The following is a 16883-nucleotide window of genomic DNA, read 5'->3' as shown; positions in this document are numbered from 1 at the left end:
CCATATGAGATGCTCTACTCACGCCACACCTCCCCAACCTTATGGAGGGGCAAATAGGGTTAAAATCATGCTTAAAACCCTCTAGCCTTAGACATATATGACCTTACGTACAACTCCTCTATTCCTATATACTTCGACTATATTTCCATCTCACATTTACTGTGCATGTTTGAATGTTTTTCTCCCTAATGAGCTGCACCGGCAACAGCAGCCCACAACAACTGTTTGTTGACCCCCACGACCTTTGTTGGGTATTAATGGAGTGCACATATGTAAACATGCCTCTGAGTACAATAACCTTTTATGCATATAGTAATGAGCTCCATATGTAATTATGCACAAGAGCAAAAAATATCAGACAGTCCTATACACTGCAAAACACCAGGTAAGGCACAATGAAATGTAAAATACGCAAATCAAACTTTTATTTTGAACTACAGTACTACGTAAGGTTTAGTCAGTTTTAATGAGATGCAGTTTACAAAGTACCACTGAATAAATTAATTAAAGTTTATTTATTAAAGTTTTTTTGAAAATATCCAAAATATTTCAGCGCAGGACTTTCACAATCTGTTTCTGCCTTTTTCCCCAAGAAAACCCATCAGACTTTCTAAACATCAGACAGCAAGATACAAAATACAAATCTGGTCTGCATGCAAATATCTGTTCACGCTTCACCAACGCCAACGGACCACAACCTGTAGCCCAAAGACCAAAACACATTTCTCCCAAAGAAAGATTTCAGCAACTAGAAAATGTCATACTGAATAATAATATATATAAATAAAAACTAAAAAATGGCTACACATAATTCTGTGGGGGCTAAAAGAGCACAATCTGAATCCAAATGATATAGGCTCTGGAATGGAGAGCAACAATGGATGACTATTTTGGCATGTGGCTCAAATAACTTTGCTCAGTAAAAATAACTGTGCTATTCAGTTTATGAATTGTGAGAGATGAGAAGATTGGAACAGTGCCTCAGCTGAGACACAGTTCAAGACATTTTCATTTCATATTTATTTTTATGATATACAAAATAGGGCTGCAACTAACAGTTTTTGGCAACTTTAGAAGATGACTAGTCAGTTATTTTATATATATATATATATATATATATATATATATATATATATATATATATATATATATATATATATATATAAATAAAGGCTCAATGGTTACAGTCTAATAGTCACAATTATTCAAATTTCCAAAACTTAATACAAACTAAATTGTGCAGTTTTGTACTTTCCACAGTCACTACAGTAGGCATGTCTCCAGTCTCCACAGAAGAAAACACTAGCTCTTCACTGACAGTTCTGGGATACAGTGGCCAAACCCATCTTCCTAACTGCCTTTTAACATTAACTCAAGCTCCAGTGCTCTGGGCCACTTGCGTCCCTGACAGCCAGCAACCTGCACAGCCTGGTGCTGAGAGATAAATGTGAGTCAACAGCACAATCCCAGTATGCAAAAAGTCCACTCCGGACACGGCAGGTGCACTAAGCAGCTCTGTGAAAAAGTCACTGTGCGGCTGCTCTGCTCTTGCCTTGACCAAAAGCAATCAAGTGTCCACTCTGTTCAAGGGGAATTGCACACATTTAAAGTGGTTTACTTGGGGTTATAATGAAGTGTAATATAAAATTCTTTGGATTAAAAAAAAAAATGACACGTATAAAAACTGAGCTATGCAGCCTGAGCCCACAATTCTTTCCAAAACTTTTTAGACTATAGTAGCTTATGTGGGTTGATCTCACAGACTGTATATATATGAATGGACAGAGCTAACAGGCTAGCCACCGTGTTCCAAAGAGGAAGTGCTCATAGGTGCACTTCAACAGCATCGTTTCAGATTGGCTCTTTGGTTGCTATGATACTCACGGTCAGAGTTTCAAATATGGAACTTGGCTCCAAATTCGCCCCTATAACTGCTCTAGCCTCGAGGAACTTCATTTGACAGGAGCTGAACACTATGGGTGACGTCACGCTCACTTAGTCCACTTCTTTATACAGTCTGTAGTGTATCTTCAGCACTGTTCCTTCTATGATCCACAATTACCAGAGTACAGATCTGTGTAAACCTCAAATCCTTACACTTCCCTATTGTTCCTATATTCCATTTGTCCACTTGGTCTCTATTCACCTCACTAACAGCTATCAAGAGAAAAACATTGTGTGATTATAATGTTACTTGATCACTGATAAAAGAGAAACGGTCTAAACCCAGTTTGTTTGGGGACATTTTCCCAATCAGAAGTTACTGTTACACACTTTGGCAACTGTATTCATTTTTCATCATTCTGCAACCCATACCTTTGTCAACAGAAAAAAACAGAAGTCGGTAACTTTCATAATAATCACTCCCACCAGGATCTGAACAATAGCTGATAAAGCAATCCATTTGTGCTGTTTTTCTTAGTTTCTTCTGTGTCCGACTGTGGTGTGACAGCTTTCCCCGTCAGGCTGCTCTGTGCTGGAGCTGGTTTGATAACACTGCATCACAGCAGCACACTGACACTGAGCTGACAGCAGCAAGAAAAGCTGCCTCCTCACATTGGGCTTCCATCTGTAATTGGAGCTGTGTACGTTTCAAAAGGGAGGGGTTGGCTTTTCGTACTTTTAGAGGGGATTTGGATGTGATTTAACTTTACGATATGTACCGGTATAAGGGTGGGCGGTGTCTGATTATTAATTAGACTGTTTTAAATTTGTAGGACCTTTTGTGAAGCTGGTGCACTCAAATGGGGCACTTAATAAAAGATGGTCTAATCTGGACAGAAAAGGGAGAGCGACATGGACGAAAGGTTAAACAAAGAAAACAAAGAAACGAAAGAAAGGTGCACTATGTAACATTTCTGGCAGAGGTTCCAACTGCTTGTCTCCATGAATATATGTATGGCATTAAACCTATACCTGGGTACAAGCAGAAGACAGTACCAGCACAGGTTACATGTCATGTCTCAGGAGAGGGGACCCCACTCAGAGTGCTCAGAATGCACATTTTTTAAAGGTATCGTGGAACATTCCAGGGAAAGCGATAACATATTCATGGATTAAAGTAGGTGACGCATTAGAAACGTTACATAGCAAACTTTTAGCTCACAAGTCAGAGGAAAAACTTTGGGACAAGCTTGTGACTGTGGGTGAATTGTTGCTGCTGGCTTAACGGTGATAGTAAAATAACATACTTTTCCTATCAGAAGTAATACAGATTTTAATTTCTTTCAAGGTGATGATGTTTTCTACAGCAGAAAATCACTGCTAAACAAAAGTAGTGACTTTGTCCATAATGGAAACACATTGTAGAATTCCTGTAAAAGTCACATTCATTTTGCTCTGAACGGCCGAACAAAATAGAGGTGCCGCTGGTTGTCTTTGGAACGATAAAGCACAAAGCCTGGAGCATTGGGCTGCAGTGGTCTTGGAAGACAGAAGAGGAAAAAAGAGGGTTTGAAGAAGTGAAGCATTGAGACACAACAGACAGCAGCACAGGTCAAACTTATACAGTGACTCACGCTACAGGCCATGGAGGTTTTCTTCTGATCTTTGGCTAAACTAAAACTGTATCCATTGTGTGGGTTTTCACAGATGGTGTAGACCAGGTCATTCCCAACCTGGGGGTCAGAACTCCTCAAATTTGTATCGTCAAACATTCTCACGGGGTCCTTAGAGGTTTGTAGAATAAAGATCCAAACTATTGATACGCAGCTGATCTGGTCATCAACATTTCCTGGGGGTGTGATGCTAACTGTAAGCACCGCTCTATCTGAGGCTTGTTAGACTTTAATCTGAGCTTTGTTTTAACACAATCTGACCATAAAGAACTGACCGCTGTTAACCAAGTCCCTCACACGTAATATTACAGTCAAGTTTTTCAGTTAGTCACTCTCATCTTTTTTGTTAAATGCTCATATTGATCACAGGCTCCTGAAAATGTGTTGTTTAAATCCATTTTGCATTTTTTCCTGAGTTTTCAGATTATCTTAAAACTTTTTTGACAGTGTTTGCTAATGTGTGCTTTGTATCACCATGGCAACTGCTGAACATTCCATCACGGAGATGCATGTAGAACATCAACAGCGTGGGTTTGTGTGTTAAAATATGTGTCTGAATGAAACAAAACACAACTTCAGGCATGTTTTTGATGAGGAAACAACATTATAACATAGATTAGAAAATCATCAATGTATCTGCAGGTAAAATAGGCGTCACTCGCATAAAACGTTTAGGAGCCACTGATATAGACAGTTACCATTGTGAAATTTCTCTCTTTTTTTTGTCCCTTTCCCCAATCGGAATGAATAAATAAATAAACAAACAAAGACACAAGTGTACAACCAGCAAATGTGACACATCTTATTCAACAATATACAGTCTCACTACATTTTATAGTAAGGTAAATATAGCTTGAAAATAAAACAAAAGGTTAAAATGAAGTAGCTTTGGTACGTCTTCCGCACACTACCAAATGAGTCACTGAGGCATGTGCTTGTCCTTGCCGTTTTCAAAGTATTTGTCCCTATTAACAGGTCGAATAAACTCAGTTAATGAGTGTCACCTGAACAAGGGATGAGGAGGGAGGACTGGTCATTTGCTGTAACAGACACAAGCCAAAGCTGAACCTGTGTGTGCATGAAGGTGATCTGCCTCGATAATAAGCCTGTAGTCGATGAGCACGGCGGGGTTGAGATAAGGACACAAGAGCATTGGGCACCGGAGGGCTTTAAACTATTTAATACGAGCCTTTGTTCAGACACACTATCAACGGGAGGCCTCCATCCTATAGAGATAAGAGCTGGCCGAATCAAATATAATGACGACCAGACAAAGTGAGCAGGGCAGGGCGGGCCAGGTATTGTTGGATCTGTAACTGCAATTGTGTACGCCACAGCAAAGCCTTCCCCAATCAAATAATGTCACCTTCACAGCACAGAGCCCGGTCAACACAAATGCAACTTCACATAAGGGGAACTCCACTTCTATAGTGACACAAAATACATGGGCCTACAGCCAAGTACTGCCACACAAATGAGAACAAGCAATTACCTGGTGATATACTGAAGATTATGTTTTTATGAGTTCATTTTGACAGTTTAATCTATTTTAGGACACGTGACACTAGAAACCATTAATCACACACTTCCCATTCTGGTAATTATAAACTTCTGTAATCAGCTGCCCTTCATAGACCTGCCCGTGTGTGTACGCCATTTATTACAATGTTGTCCCAACTCACTATACAAGAATTTCACACTTAATTTTGATACTAAGAAAAAAGCTCTGTAGTTAATACTATTAATCCAACAAAAAGGAAAATAACTTAAACATTTGGTATTATACTAGTTGTGATATAGAGCAAGACCATTCAAAAACTATTCAGGCCATATTTATGCAACATGATTAAAATACTGATATTTGTTCAGGCGAGTCTTTTTGACACTAGTTTTAGTATCAATTATTTATCTGGGTATAATCCTTTTGATAACCCAAGTCACTAAGCTCTCTAATCACCTCCAGTACCTCACTTATTACATTCATACAGTCTAGGTTGGTGATTTGTCTTGCCCAAGGACACAATGGCAGTATGCACTGGTCAGAGCTCAGATCAAACAGCTTCAGATGTGCACTTGATGCAAAACACAGCATGATTCCATTTTGTTGAAGTAGTAAGGCAATAACCATTCAGGGCTTGTGCAAATAAAATTAGCTTTTCCCAGTCGCATTAGGGCACATGTTGACATTTGCTAATATTATAGATGGAACAATGGCTTCCCCTCATTACACTCCACACACTCAGCCTTAACATGCACACTTTCTCAAAGTGTTATTGGAATAAAGCTGTCATGTAAGAAAACCATTCAGGGCTATGTTTTTTACACTGATACTTCCAGGTCCGCTCGGCCATCCATAGGCATATTGAAATTGGACGGCCTGGATAATTCATTTAAATTTACGCATCTGGTGTGAGTAAACAATGTCAGCTGATATTAGGGAGATTTTTTGCTTGATCAGAGACAGTAATTGCATGGATTCCTTTTGCTATATTGGTTGATGAACTACTCTGTGCTATGAGTAATTTAAAGCGATGTGGCTAGAATAACAGTTTGGTTAGCATATACATTTTTCAGACTTTCCATCTGGCAGATAGTACATCTCATTATGTAAATGGATGTTGCCTTAATTAATAGCTCAAATTGCCAAACCAAAATAAATAAATAAATAAATAAAAACAGGGATTGTAGAGATAAAAATATGTTAATTACATCCTGAAAGCTGACAAGTTCTGAAAGAGCCAGCAGAGGTGGCTCCGTTTCTGGAAAGTGTTCCTGGTGGGTTTCATCTGGATTAAGCCCGGAGAAGCCAGAGATGCTGGGGCTGGGATGCCATGGAGTGTATGAGGTGAGAGAAGCTGCCCCTGTGACATGCTGCAGAATAGAATGTACGTTCTGGCAGCAAAACAAAAGCAAATACACAAGCAACGTAATGCAACTGTTGCTGGAGGTTGCATAGGCACTGCATGTTTATTAAGAAAAATGAGACACACACTGGACAGTTCGGGGGAGGCTGTTCACAAATTGCAATTATTGAAGTAGGTGCAATTTGAAGAGGTTTGAGTGAAATATGTGGTCAGATCTTGTGCTAGTTTTAAGAGCCACTCCTTGTCACCTTTTAGTGCATTGTTTGCGGTTTTGACAAACATTTTTTTGTTGAATTCAGCTGTAGTTGGAAATAGTCCAGATACATGAACTTAAGTTGAATCTGTAGAAGATTTAACCAATATGTTTGTATCTATGTACTGTTTTATATAGAAACCCAGCTGTGGAAACTGGAAGTGAACTGATATTCTTGTAGTGTTTTTCTCACAGAGGGTTAGTGCCCAGAGCACAACATTGTCATCCCAATTAGGACATGGGGAATGAACTGGGCTACTTCCTCCCACAGTTGCATTATACAGCAGCTAAAACATTTGCACATTGTAAAAACTAAAATAAACTTTTACTGAAGTAGTTTTACAAACACATGAGTCACCAGTGAATATGTGTTAGTTCCAGATATTAAATTTAGATACAGGTCAGACTATGTTTTGGTCAAATTAGTTAAAACACCTTGATACTGCAGTGAAACAAGGAATCTATAACAATTGCCAATAATTCCAAGCCAATTCAATGTCCAATACCTCTTTTAAGGCAATTTGAATGATTTAATGTAGCATATTACTTGTATTTTGAAGTTCATTAATGTAATTGAGTGTACTGTGGACATAACATTAAAAAAGCACACAACAAGATCCACTGTTCCAAATGGTCTTGTCAGCAAAAGTGTTAAGATTCATTGGCAGAGGTAATGAAGTATGGCAAGAGCACTGCTAAACTAATGGAAGCATTTTTCACAGCAGATTTGGAGCTTGCCAAACTAGAAAAAACACAGGTGTTACAAACATTAGTGTTAGAGCTATAGTGAAGCTGACAGGATATGGGCTAATATATTCACGCAAAGCAGTTTAATGGAATCCAGCCATTAGTGGACTTGACTATTTGCACCTACTTTTACTACACTATTTTGACCTCATATTCAGAGGACAGGTTGCTGGTCTAAAACCTCAGAAGGGTGTGTGGTTTCTCTCCTCTGTGGGCTCCCATCACCTTGCCTTCAACAGCTAAACTGACGCTTCAGCTAATCAACTTCAAGTATTCATCTGGACGTCCCACCTTTCCCTAGTCACTTTCACCAAAGGCTGTACCAGGTTGATAATGTGTACAACTCAAATCAAGAGCGCTAAACATGTTAATCTGGCTTTTACCAAATTACCCATCATTACGCCTGTCACGATTACAAATTTCTAAGTGCGATATATTGCTGAAGTAAATATACACAATTAACAATAATATTGAAGCTAATTTATAGCACTGACACAATGATTCAAGAGCGGATTGACACAAAAAGTATTCTAAATCTACGAAATTGTTAAAAAATCATGAGCTGCAATAAATAAACAGCAGAATGAAACACTTTAATAATGAGTTTGCATCTGTAATGAGTCATAGAAGTTATTAATTCAACCTCTTATAGCTCAAATATTATCATATAGCCAAAAAAATAACCAAAATAATCCCAAAAGTGCAAAGAAAAAGTACACACAATAAATACTGATGGTAAAAAAAATTGTTCCACCTTTCAAATATTGAATGATAAGTTCTTATAGTAATTTTCCTCTCCATCATTACCCAAATATGCAAAATACAACTATGTACTTTGACCAAGACACAAGTGAAATGTGAAAAGTGCAGTACTAGGTCTAATTTAAAACTGAAAATAGTCAACATACTGTAGTTTTCAATGTATTGTTTCAAATATTACTTTAGGACTGCATAATTTCCAGCGGCTTCAAGCAATGTTCCAGCTTCTTAATAGTTTCTAAATGTCATCACACAATTAAAAAATGTCAAGCATACCACTCGAGGGATCAAAATCTTGGTCAAAAAAGAAATCGTGAGACATTGTGGTTCAGAACTCAACTCGAAAATATAGACGATAAACGGTAATATTGAAAGTACTTTATGCCACTGACGCAAAAACCCTAGAATTATGAACAAAAAACTATTCTAAATGTACTATATGATTAAAAACATTAGCTGCAATAATTAACCAGCAAAATGAAACTATTAGTAGTAGGTTTATATCTATAATTAGTTATTCATTCAACCCTCTAAAGCTCGAATCTTATTGTAGAACAGAAAAATAACTAAATGTTCCCCACTAGTACAAAGAAAAAGTCCCCACAGTAAGCATTCACTCCCATCACTCCCAAAAATGATTGTTCCATTTAACCTATACTGAATGATAACTCAACTTAATAGTTATTGTGACAGGACTACACATTTGTTTTAGTTGTTTCCTTTAAGACATGCAATTATCTTCCGTCTCATAAGTATTCAGCTCAAGTCATTCGATATCCCGCATCTCTCACCTAAGTGGCTTCATTCGACTAACTAATTCAAGTTTGCTGTTATCTGGGGTTTAATTAAACTTGCTAGATGTTGACAGTAAGCATATTTTGCGTTGAACTGTACAGGACTGTATGGAAATGGCTTCACCTGGGCTGTGTGTTGGTGTTGGCATTGTCCTGCTGCAGAGGGCCTGAGAAGTGCAGATAAAGGTGAGTGGCAGAGTCATCATCACTGCACTGCGCCATGGACTGAATATGTTACAACAATGTGTGTCGCTAAGAAATGCAACGCTGTAACATGCTGGCTATTAACGCAAAGACTGTAGGCAGTTAACTACAGCTGACAAATGTTTCTCTTAAGCAAAATCCAAACACTAATTATTTTTCCTGTAAATATATCCACAGAGAATCATCTGCCTTTAGTTAACCCATCATCAACTGCACCATCTCTCAAACCAACTAACTACGTCTAAGTCTTTTATTGTCTTTCTTATTCTGTAAACCACTTTGAATTACTTTGTGTACGAATTGTGCTATACAAATAAACTTGCCTTGCCTTGCCTATACACATACATATACAGTTTTAGTCTGGCAACATCACCAACCAGATCCTACCAAGATGAACTATCCCTTCCACCTGCAGCTGACGCTAAAACACAACAAAGTGTGAGCTTATATGCTGTTTTCTTGTGTGAAAATCAGCATCATTTGAAACCAGTGAGATTGAATTAAGACCCGGGCACTCTTCTTCCTTTAAGTAATTCCCATCACGCTTCTAACGTCTACTCAGCCTCACCTCTGGCGGAGAGGTTATCTTGTACAAATTGAAAAGGCTTTCTGCTCTGAGTGGCCATGGTTTTAAGGATGACCGGGGGTCAATACTGACTGTCAAGAAGCCCGTCCCTTCCTGTGTTCACAGCGCCAGTATATGCTTCCTTCCTGCCTCACACAAACAGAATGCTCAATAGAAAAGTGGACAACATGCTCGCTGACTCACAGGGCTGCAGGAGATGAGAGGCTCAGCTGAGTAAATGTACTTGAAACATAGCTTTTAAGAAATTGCGCAAAAGAGTAAAAACACCATGCATGGAAAGTCAGAACAGCCAGAGTCATCTCATGTAATTATATAAAGTCACCAATGGAGGGGGCTGTTCTGTCACATCTGAATTTTTTTTTCGATTCATTTGTTCTGGTTAAACTCATGATCTGGACAAATTAATAAAACAACTAAAATATCTTACAAATATTTTGTTATATTGAATCAATTTGTAAAAGCAATGCATTATGTTTTCAAATAAGTAAGTGCATGTGTGATATAGAGTGGATAGAACTCCTGCTCTGAAGAAAGGCACTGTCCTCCTGGTTAGTACAGCCACAACCCACCACCAACCCAACACCTTTTTCTAGGGTCTAGACAGGGTACACTGCTTAAAGACAACACTGAGAATCTTTGTTAGTTTTGGTCAATTGCTATTTGACTCGCATGAGACATCCTATGGACTTCATATTTTTACCAGGTAGTGAGAATGTTACATCATGAGGCATTTTTCTGAACAGTCATTGTGAGATTATAGAGACTTCATAAAATACTTATTACTTATACTTATATTTTATGAAAGATGTAAACAATTCACCTCAATCCATTTTCATAGCTCTAGTAATTTCTTTTCTCGTGGCAGCATATGGGACACTAAGCCTGAGGCTTGTCTTTGAAAAGAGTCCCTTCTCCTTGGACCTTATCAGCCTCCCAGTCCCTTTGTCATTGGGCCTGGACTGTTCCTGTGGAGCCCTGGAGCCCCCACTGGAAGTCACTGCAAAGTCACAGCTCTGAGTCAGCTCTGTATGGGGGACCAATGCAAACTCACCAAGGCCTCCAATTTTAGACTTCAGAAGAGCTATGCAATACATCATCTCAAGAACTAACAACTGTCCCATAAAACCTTAAACTTTGTCTTAAAAGAGATAGATTTGTGTAAATGTATAAAATAATGTGATGCATTAAAAAGGCTTTAAAGTTCAGACAGGGAAAAAGAATGAAATTCTTATTCACCTTTCTGCAGCTTATTAATGATAATGAAGGTGAGTTGGTGAGAAAATTTAATTCTGCCCTAATTGTGTTGAAATCCTCTAGGCTTATAAAAATTAAAAAATCTGAAGCGCTTTGGAGGAAAAAAGGTGCACTTTAGCGTTTGGGGGCTTCAACTATTAGTAGAAGCATTACCTTAAGACCTAAAGGCCAAGCTTGACATTATGCTATAAACAAGACCCAAGATGTTGTAGCTCTTCCTGCTCTCAGGGTTTACACATCTCTAAAACTAAAGCTTAAACAGACCAAAGAGAATTAATAAACTGGATTGTATGTCTGGGTTAGTGGACTGATTTTTGTTATGTGGACAGTTGAAGGCTGTAAGAACATATCCTTGCTGACCCTTGTATGACACATGGCCGTGGCACTGTCTTTTGAACACACAAAAAGGGAACTGGGACAACAAGACAAGGCGAAAGTAGATGAAACAGAAGCAAAATCACCAGATGAAAGACTGCGAGAAGAGCGGTCAATGGTGGAACCAAAGGGTTCGGAAATCAAATGGGATTCTTGCTGTGAAGAAAAGACGAAAGCTCTACTGCAAAGATTAATAAATATTCAGAATTCACGCCAACTTGTGTCTTGGGGAGAAGCAACTTCTTAACATAGAAATGACCCTATTCTGCTGGAAGGACTTAACTGTGGAGGGGTGAAGGGAGAGTTAGGGGCATTTGGGACGGAAGCTTGTGCTGATCTATTTTAGTCCAAACCCTAGCAGTCCCCTGCACACATGATAGCCCACAGTGAAACTGGACCTCCAGCCTAGCCTTATGGAAAATGGGAGTGCTTCAGGAGAGAAGCTCAGGTCAAACACCCCGTCATAAACAGGAATTCTAGTGTGTGTCATCCGTAATTTATTACAAAATGCTTTAAAAATTATAGACAACTATGTGTATACTATTGTTGAAGGACCAATCTACAATATAATAATAGTGCCTAGTTGAGTCATTAATTTTTGATCAATAAAAATGGTAACACACTAATACACAAACAGGAAGAGGCAGCACAAACTCTGTTGCCATAAATAGTTTATGAGCTGAGAGAAAGTTAGTGCATGAAGTTTTCATAAAACACTCTATGCTTGACCTTGAAAATAATATCTTTGACAGGATTGCGGATGCTGATTTTACTTGGATAGATTTTTTACATTCTACAATCTCTATTTGTCATCTGCATGCAAAAAGTCTTCAACTTTGGGTCCTTAGCAGCAAATACCTTTTGTTTGTGAGTGAAACCCCTGAATAACAAGAACGACAAACTTTAAATTAACTAATGGATGAATGAGTAATTTTTGTCACTGCACAGAAAACAATCAATGTAGTTCCTTATTTGAAAGGCCTTTTATTTAACATGAATGGATGCCTTAACTGTGTACATCCATCTAACAGAAGAGCTTCCAGTCAAGTGACAATATCCCTGACAATAACAGAAAATCTTCAACAATGGCTCCCTCTTTTGGTAATAATTGGGAGTTGGCATTTATCAACCAGGTATTGGTATAGTCATTAAGACACTGCATTAAGAGGAACAATACCTGAAAGTCTGTGCTGTTTTGTGCTCACTCGGTTGGTGCTTTGGACGGCGCAGCAGAGGTGGAGCATGGCAAACATGGTCAGGATCATCACAACACTTTGAAGAAGCAGGGTCAGCTCAAACTGCTTTCCAATCCTACCATAGTCACACATGGAAATAGAAGATAATTTAAAAAGCATGAACCAAACATTTTCAACAAACACAGCTCCCATTTTTTTGCACAGTGCTGCTTGGGAAAGGTTTTGATATTTATACCGGTAGTACATGGCCAGCCTCTTTGCACATTTGTGTGAGTTCACCCTATACCATTCTCACCAAAGTACCAACAGACCAGGCAGCTATTGCTCCTGCCGCAAGTGGGTTTCAGGTTTTTTTTTAGGTTTGAGATAGCATAATGTTTAAATATAACACAATACATAACAATTACACAAAAAATAGAACAAGCTCATCTGGCATTTATGCACCAGGAAGAGTTCAGGGGTTATGGATTTAAGCTACAGTTAAATACTAATGATTACAATTTTCTTATTTTTGTAAAAATACAACTTTTCTGAAAAACTTTGAACATGTGCCAATTTGATTTCCGGCAGTGCAGCAGCTGTATATCCTAAGAAAAATCCAACGCTAATTGCTAAAAAAGATTCTTTAAGATAAGTTGCACAGATACTAGTACCATAGACATATTAACTAATTTATTTGAATTTTCTAACATAGCAACTTTGTAATGAATGTCCAGCGGCGTGACAGGATAAGCTGTTGTAGAACTGACAGATTTTTAATTTTTTTTTTTTTAATTTTGCTACAAAGGCGTGTCATACCACAGGACAAAAAGGCGTTACACCCCCAATTATCAAGTACCCACCAGTAACCGTCCTCACCAGAAGAAAATGCGTAGAATATTGGCTATGAGGAGCACTAAACACACTCTGGTGGAGAAGCCCTCAGTGTTGCTGGACCTCTGGATCTCCTGGTACTGGGGCACATAAGGCAGGGCTCCTCCAAACACCATAAGAGAAGAGGCGAACCATGACAGCATTGTCCAGGACTCCTCCACATCCTCCTCCTGCAAGCCCACACCAGCATCCATCATGAGTCTGTCAGGGGAAGAATTCAAGGTGGAGCTTTAGAAACTTCGTATTGGCCATATATTTGAGGAGTTTTGCTTCCAAAGATGTTTGAGTGACTCCCTCTTGAAAGCTTAAAATTAACAGAACCAACACCTGGGTTAAGTTACAATGAGGCACCTTGTTTAAATAACACTGAAAACATTCCAATTACTACCTACCTAGTCATGTGTAGTAAGTCAATAAAAATAGGCTTCTATTCCACAAATAATTTCCAGAGGAACCAGAAACAGTTGACATGAAAATGAAATATGAGCACTGACATTTTTTGTGGGTTGGGAGTGTCACCCTATTAACCACATGGTTTCTTCATGTCATGCACAGATAAGACAAAACACGTGTCTTTGTTTCAAAGAATATGCCTTACAGCAACTAGTGTATTAAAGTGTATTAAATGTATGTCTGTACTAGGTTTCATAGAATTACTATAAATTAATGTTACAATAGAAATGACAGGTTAAAGCTCGCCTCTGGGCCGGTCTGGACTGGTATGTGTTGCTATGTACACAAAAGTATGACCTACACATTAAAACAATGACAAGACCATAAGATAGCAATGTTGGTAATAGGTTACAATAAGACAATTCATTTGTTTTTGTGTGACAAAACAAAAGCACAGTGGTGTTCACCATATTAAAAGTCAGCTGACAAGTCAGCTACTACAGCTTAAAGTTCCTTCAAGAACCTGAGGCATTCTGTTCAGGCAGACTACACCAACAGGTTTTTTTTTTTTGTAAGAAACATCTTACCACCTACTATGGGACAGATTTAGATAAACAAAGCTTTGCATTCTGTCCACTGAAGAGAGTATGGTAACTTTATCCTCACTAACAGAAGCCTATACTACAGTTATAACATAGCTGTAAGGGGCTGGGCTGCACAAACACAACCTGCACACGCTGTGGCTACGAGGCTAGAGTTACAAAACTAAAGGTTATACCCAGCTCTACATAACGTTAAATAAATCTGTGTGGTTTATCAAACACGATTATTTGTTTGGAGAAACCAAATTTTAATCATGTGTAAGGGTGTTACGTTAAGGACTGTCCTGTGTGGTTCAGGAAGCCTCTACTACAGTCATTCTGATGGTCTGTACTACAGACCATCAGAATGACTTTACATCCACAGTGGACTGTTACTGGAAAGAGTTACACACACAAGTATTTACAGTGTTCTATTCCTATTCACCTACCTGCTGTTTTACCTTAAAATGTGGGGGCCGCGGTGGGAATCTTGTTTTTCTCCTGTCCTGGGGACATTCAACTTTCAGATCCTAACATGTTCTTAGAAAACCCTGGCGAGCACAGTAGGCGTCTCTCACGCACAGATGCGTACACCACCATCAGGAACCTCGTAAAGTTTGCGCTAATCTTATGAGTTACTGGTGGTGCAGTTTGCGCTGCTCAGCAGCGAGAGGAACTTGCACCGACTGATTTGAAACAAAGATCCAGTATCGTTAGAAAACAGTAGTGTTAGCGCTCAGTGCCTCAGAACTCCACAATCCACACTGCTTTGCGTTGCTGCGCTGATCTCGCGATACTTCGTGTTTAGGAACAGCTGACCGCACAGAGGGAGGATCCAGGGCCAGCTGCTACATTTTGTTTACAAGCTCGTTAGTTACAATTTGAACACACCTTCCTTATAACTTTGTTAAGCTGTACAGTAATTCAAAGACATGGCTGAGACTGACCCCAAGTCTGTGCAGGATCTAACCAATGTGGTGAGTCGATTCTTGGTCCAAAGCTAATGCTAACAGCCTTAGCATTTGCTTTTACTGCAGTGGATGCTAGGCTAAACGCGGGCTACATTTTCTGTCTTTTTCCTTCAACTCAATGTCTTGTCTTACCGTCACACACATTATAAATAAATTGTCCTAAAAACATACACGGGGTAATGTGACGTTAGGATAATCATTTGACCAGGGAAACATGTTTGTTCTTATTTCGAACTGTTCGTGGTTTCTTCGCGATGCTGAATATTGTTTTAACACTGGCCGTTGTCGAAGGTAAATAAGATCAATGTGTCTAATCTTCAACTCTTTAGCTATAAGAAATAGTAAAGAGTACTCACTGCTGTTTGATCGATACCTGGCATAATTGTTTAACAGTTGTTATGGAGACGCTTGCACACCCACGCCACCAGTGCCAGGCACGATGCTTTCTGCTTATATGACAGAAACAAAAATGAAAAAAGCCTTGTTGCTAAGAAGGGGCGCTGTTTCCAGAAGTCTACAATCATCTCTGTCTTCTGGATTATTATATTCATGGTTGTTATTGTTCTACCAACAGACCTTACACTGTTTCTTCTCTCCTAGGTTCAGACTCTGCTGCAACAAATGCAAGACAAGTTCCAGACCATGTCAGACCAGATCATTGGAAGGAATATCCTTACAAAACACGAGCTGTTGCTTATATGTACATATTATTACTGTACCTTTCAGTGTGTTGTTTAAATGTGCCTTAACTTTCTCACTTGATGAGATGAGCACCCGCATTGATGACTTGGAGAAAAACATTGCTGATCTGATGACGCAAGCAGGTGTTGAAGAGATCGAAGGAACACCAGAAAAACCTAAAGAGGGTCAAGGCTCATCATGAAGGTTAGGTTACAAATAAATAACACTCAATATTGTGTCTAGCTGCTTCTGGTATTTGAAGACTGAAGTTCCCATGTGAGGAAAGGTGTACATAAACTTTTTTTCTCCTTACAGGTTCCTTGAAGAGGAATATGAAGTCTTGTATTCAGAAGTGGCAGACTTTTCCTCAGTGACAAGAGTTCTATTGATTTGATGTGTTTTTGTGCAAAATGCTTTTATATATTGAATATTGTGAAATTGTTATTATGTAATGACTTGAAGATGAACATTTATAGGTAGGTTGTGTCGATGCCCTTCTGTACCTAGTGCTGGTTCACAAATAGCAGGTAGTTTACCACTATCCTTTAATATTTAAGTAAACCTGTACATGGAAATATGGGTCATTTGTTCCAAATACTGATTTAACTGACAATTTCATGAACTCAAAATGTCTTTTTAATACTTTACAAACATGGACATTTACATGTACAACTGCAATGTCCACAGCATTCCATAACAGATTGTTCCATCATTAATAGGATTTGCTACAGTTCTGTATCACATAATAAAACATACCTATTTGGTCTCTTAGTATTTTTATTCTCGTGGTTTCAT

General features: G+C 38.7%; 2 protein-coding genes across 3 annotated transcripts in view; one reads left to right on the top strand and one right to left on the bottom strand.

The window, feature by feature from the left end:
* si:dkey-246g23.2 (solute carrier family 66 member 2) overlaps positions 1-15226 on the bottom strand; it is a 45744-nt gene extending 30518 nt beyond the window's left edge. Inside the window, exons 1-3 of one of the 2 annotated variants that reach the window (XM_055222739.1) lie at positions 14898-15226; positions 13448-13663; positions 12571-12704 (exon numbers count right to left, since the gene is read on the bottom strand). In XM_055222739.1, coding sequence (XP_055078714.1) covers positions 12571-12704; positions 13448-13659 — 346 coding nt within the window. In that variant the 5' untranslated portion in view covers positions 13660-13663; positions 14898-15226. Of the gene's footprint in view, positions 1-12570; positions 12705-13447; positions 13664-14885 lie in introns of both variants that reach the window. The other variant, XM_033968166.2, reaches the window with a different exon arrangement.
* Positions 15227-15248: 22 nt separating this feature from the next.
* On the top strand, positions 15249-16859 carry hsbp1b (heat shock factor binding protein 1b). The gene is made up of 4 exons (XM_033967933.2): positions 15249-15413; positions 16008-16074; positions 16166-16292; positions 16404-16859. Exons 1-3 carry the CDS (start codon positions 15369-15371, stop codon positions 16288-16290), a joined length of 237 nt encoding a protein of 78 aa, XP_033823824.1. The 5' UTR covers positions 15249-15368; the 3' UTR covers positions 16291-16292; positions 16404-16859.
* The last annotated feature ends 24 nt before the right edge of the window (positions 16860-16883 follow it).

Source organism: Periophthalmus magnuspinnatus, chromosome 6, assembly GCF_009829125.3.
Source record: "Periophthalmus magnuspinnatus isolate fPerMag1 chromosome 6, fPerMag1.2.pri, whole genome shotgun sequence".
In the NCBI taxonomy this organism is placed as follows: Eukaryota; Metazoa; Chordata; class Actinopteri; order Gobiiformes; family Gobiidae; genus Periophthalmus; species Periophthalmus magnuspinnatus.
This window is presented reverse-complemented; position numbering and strand designations above follow the sequence as displayed.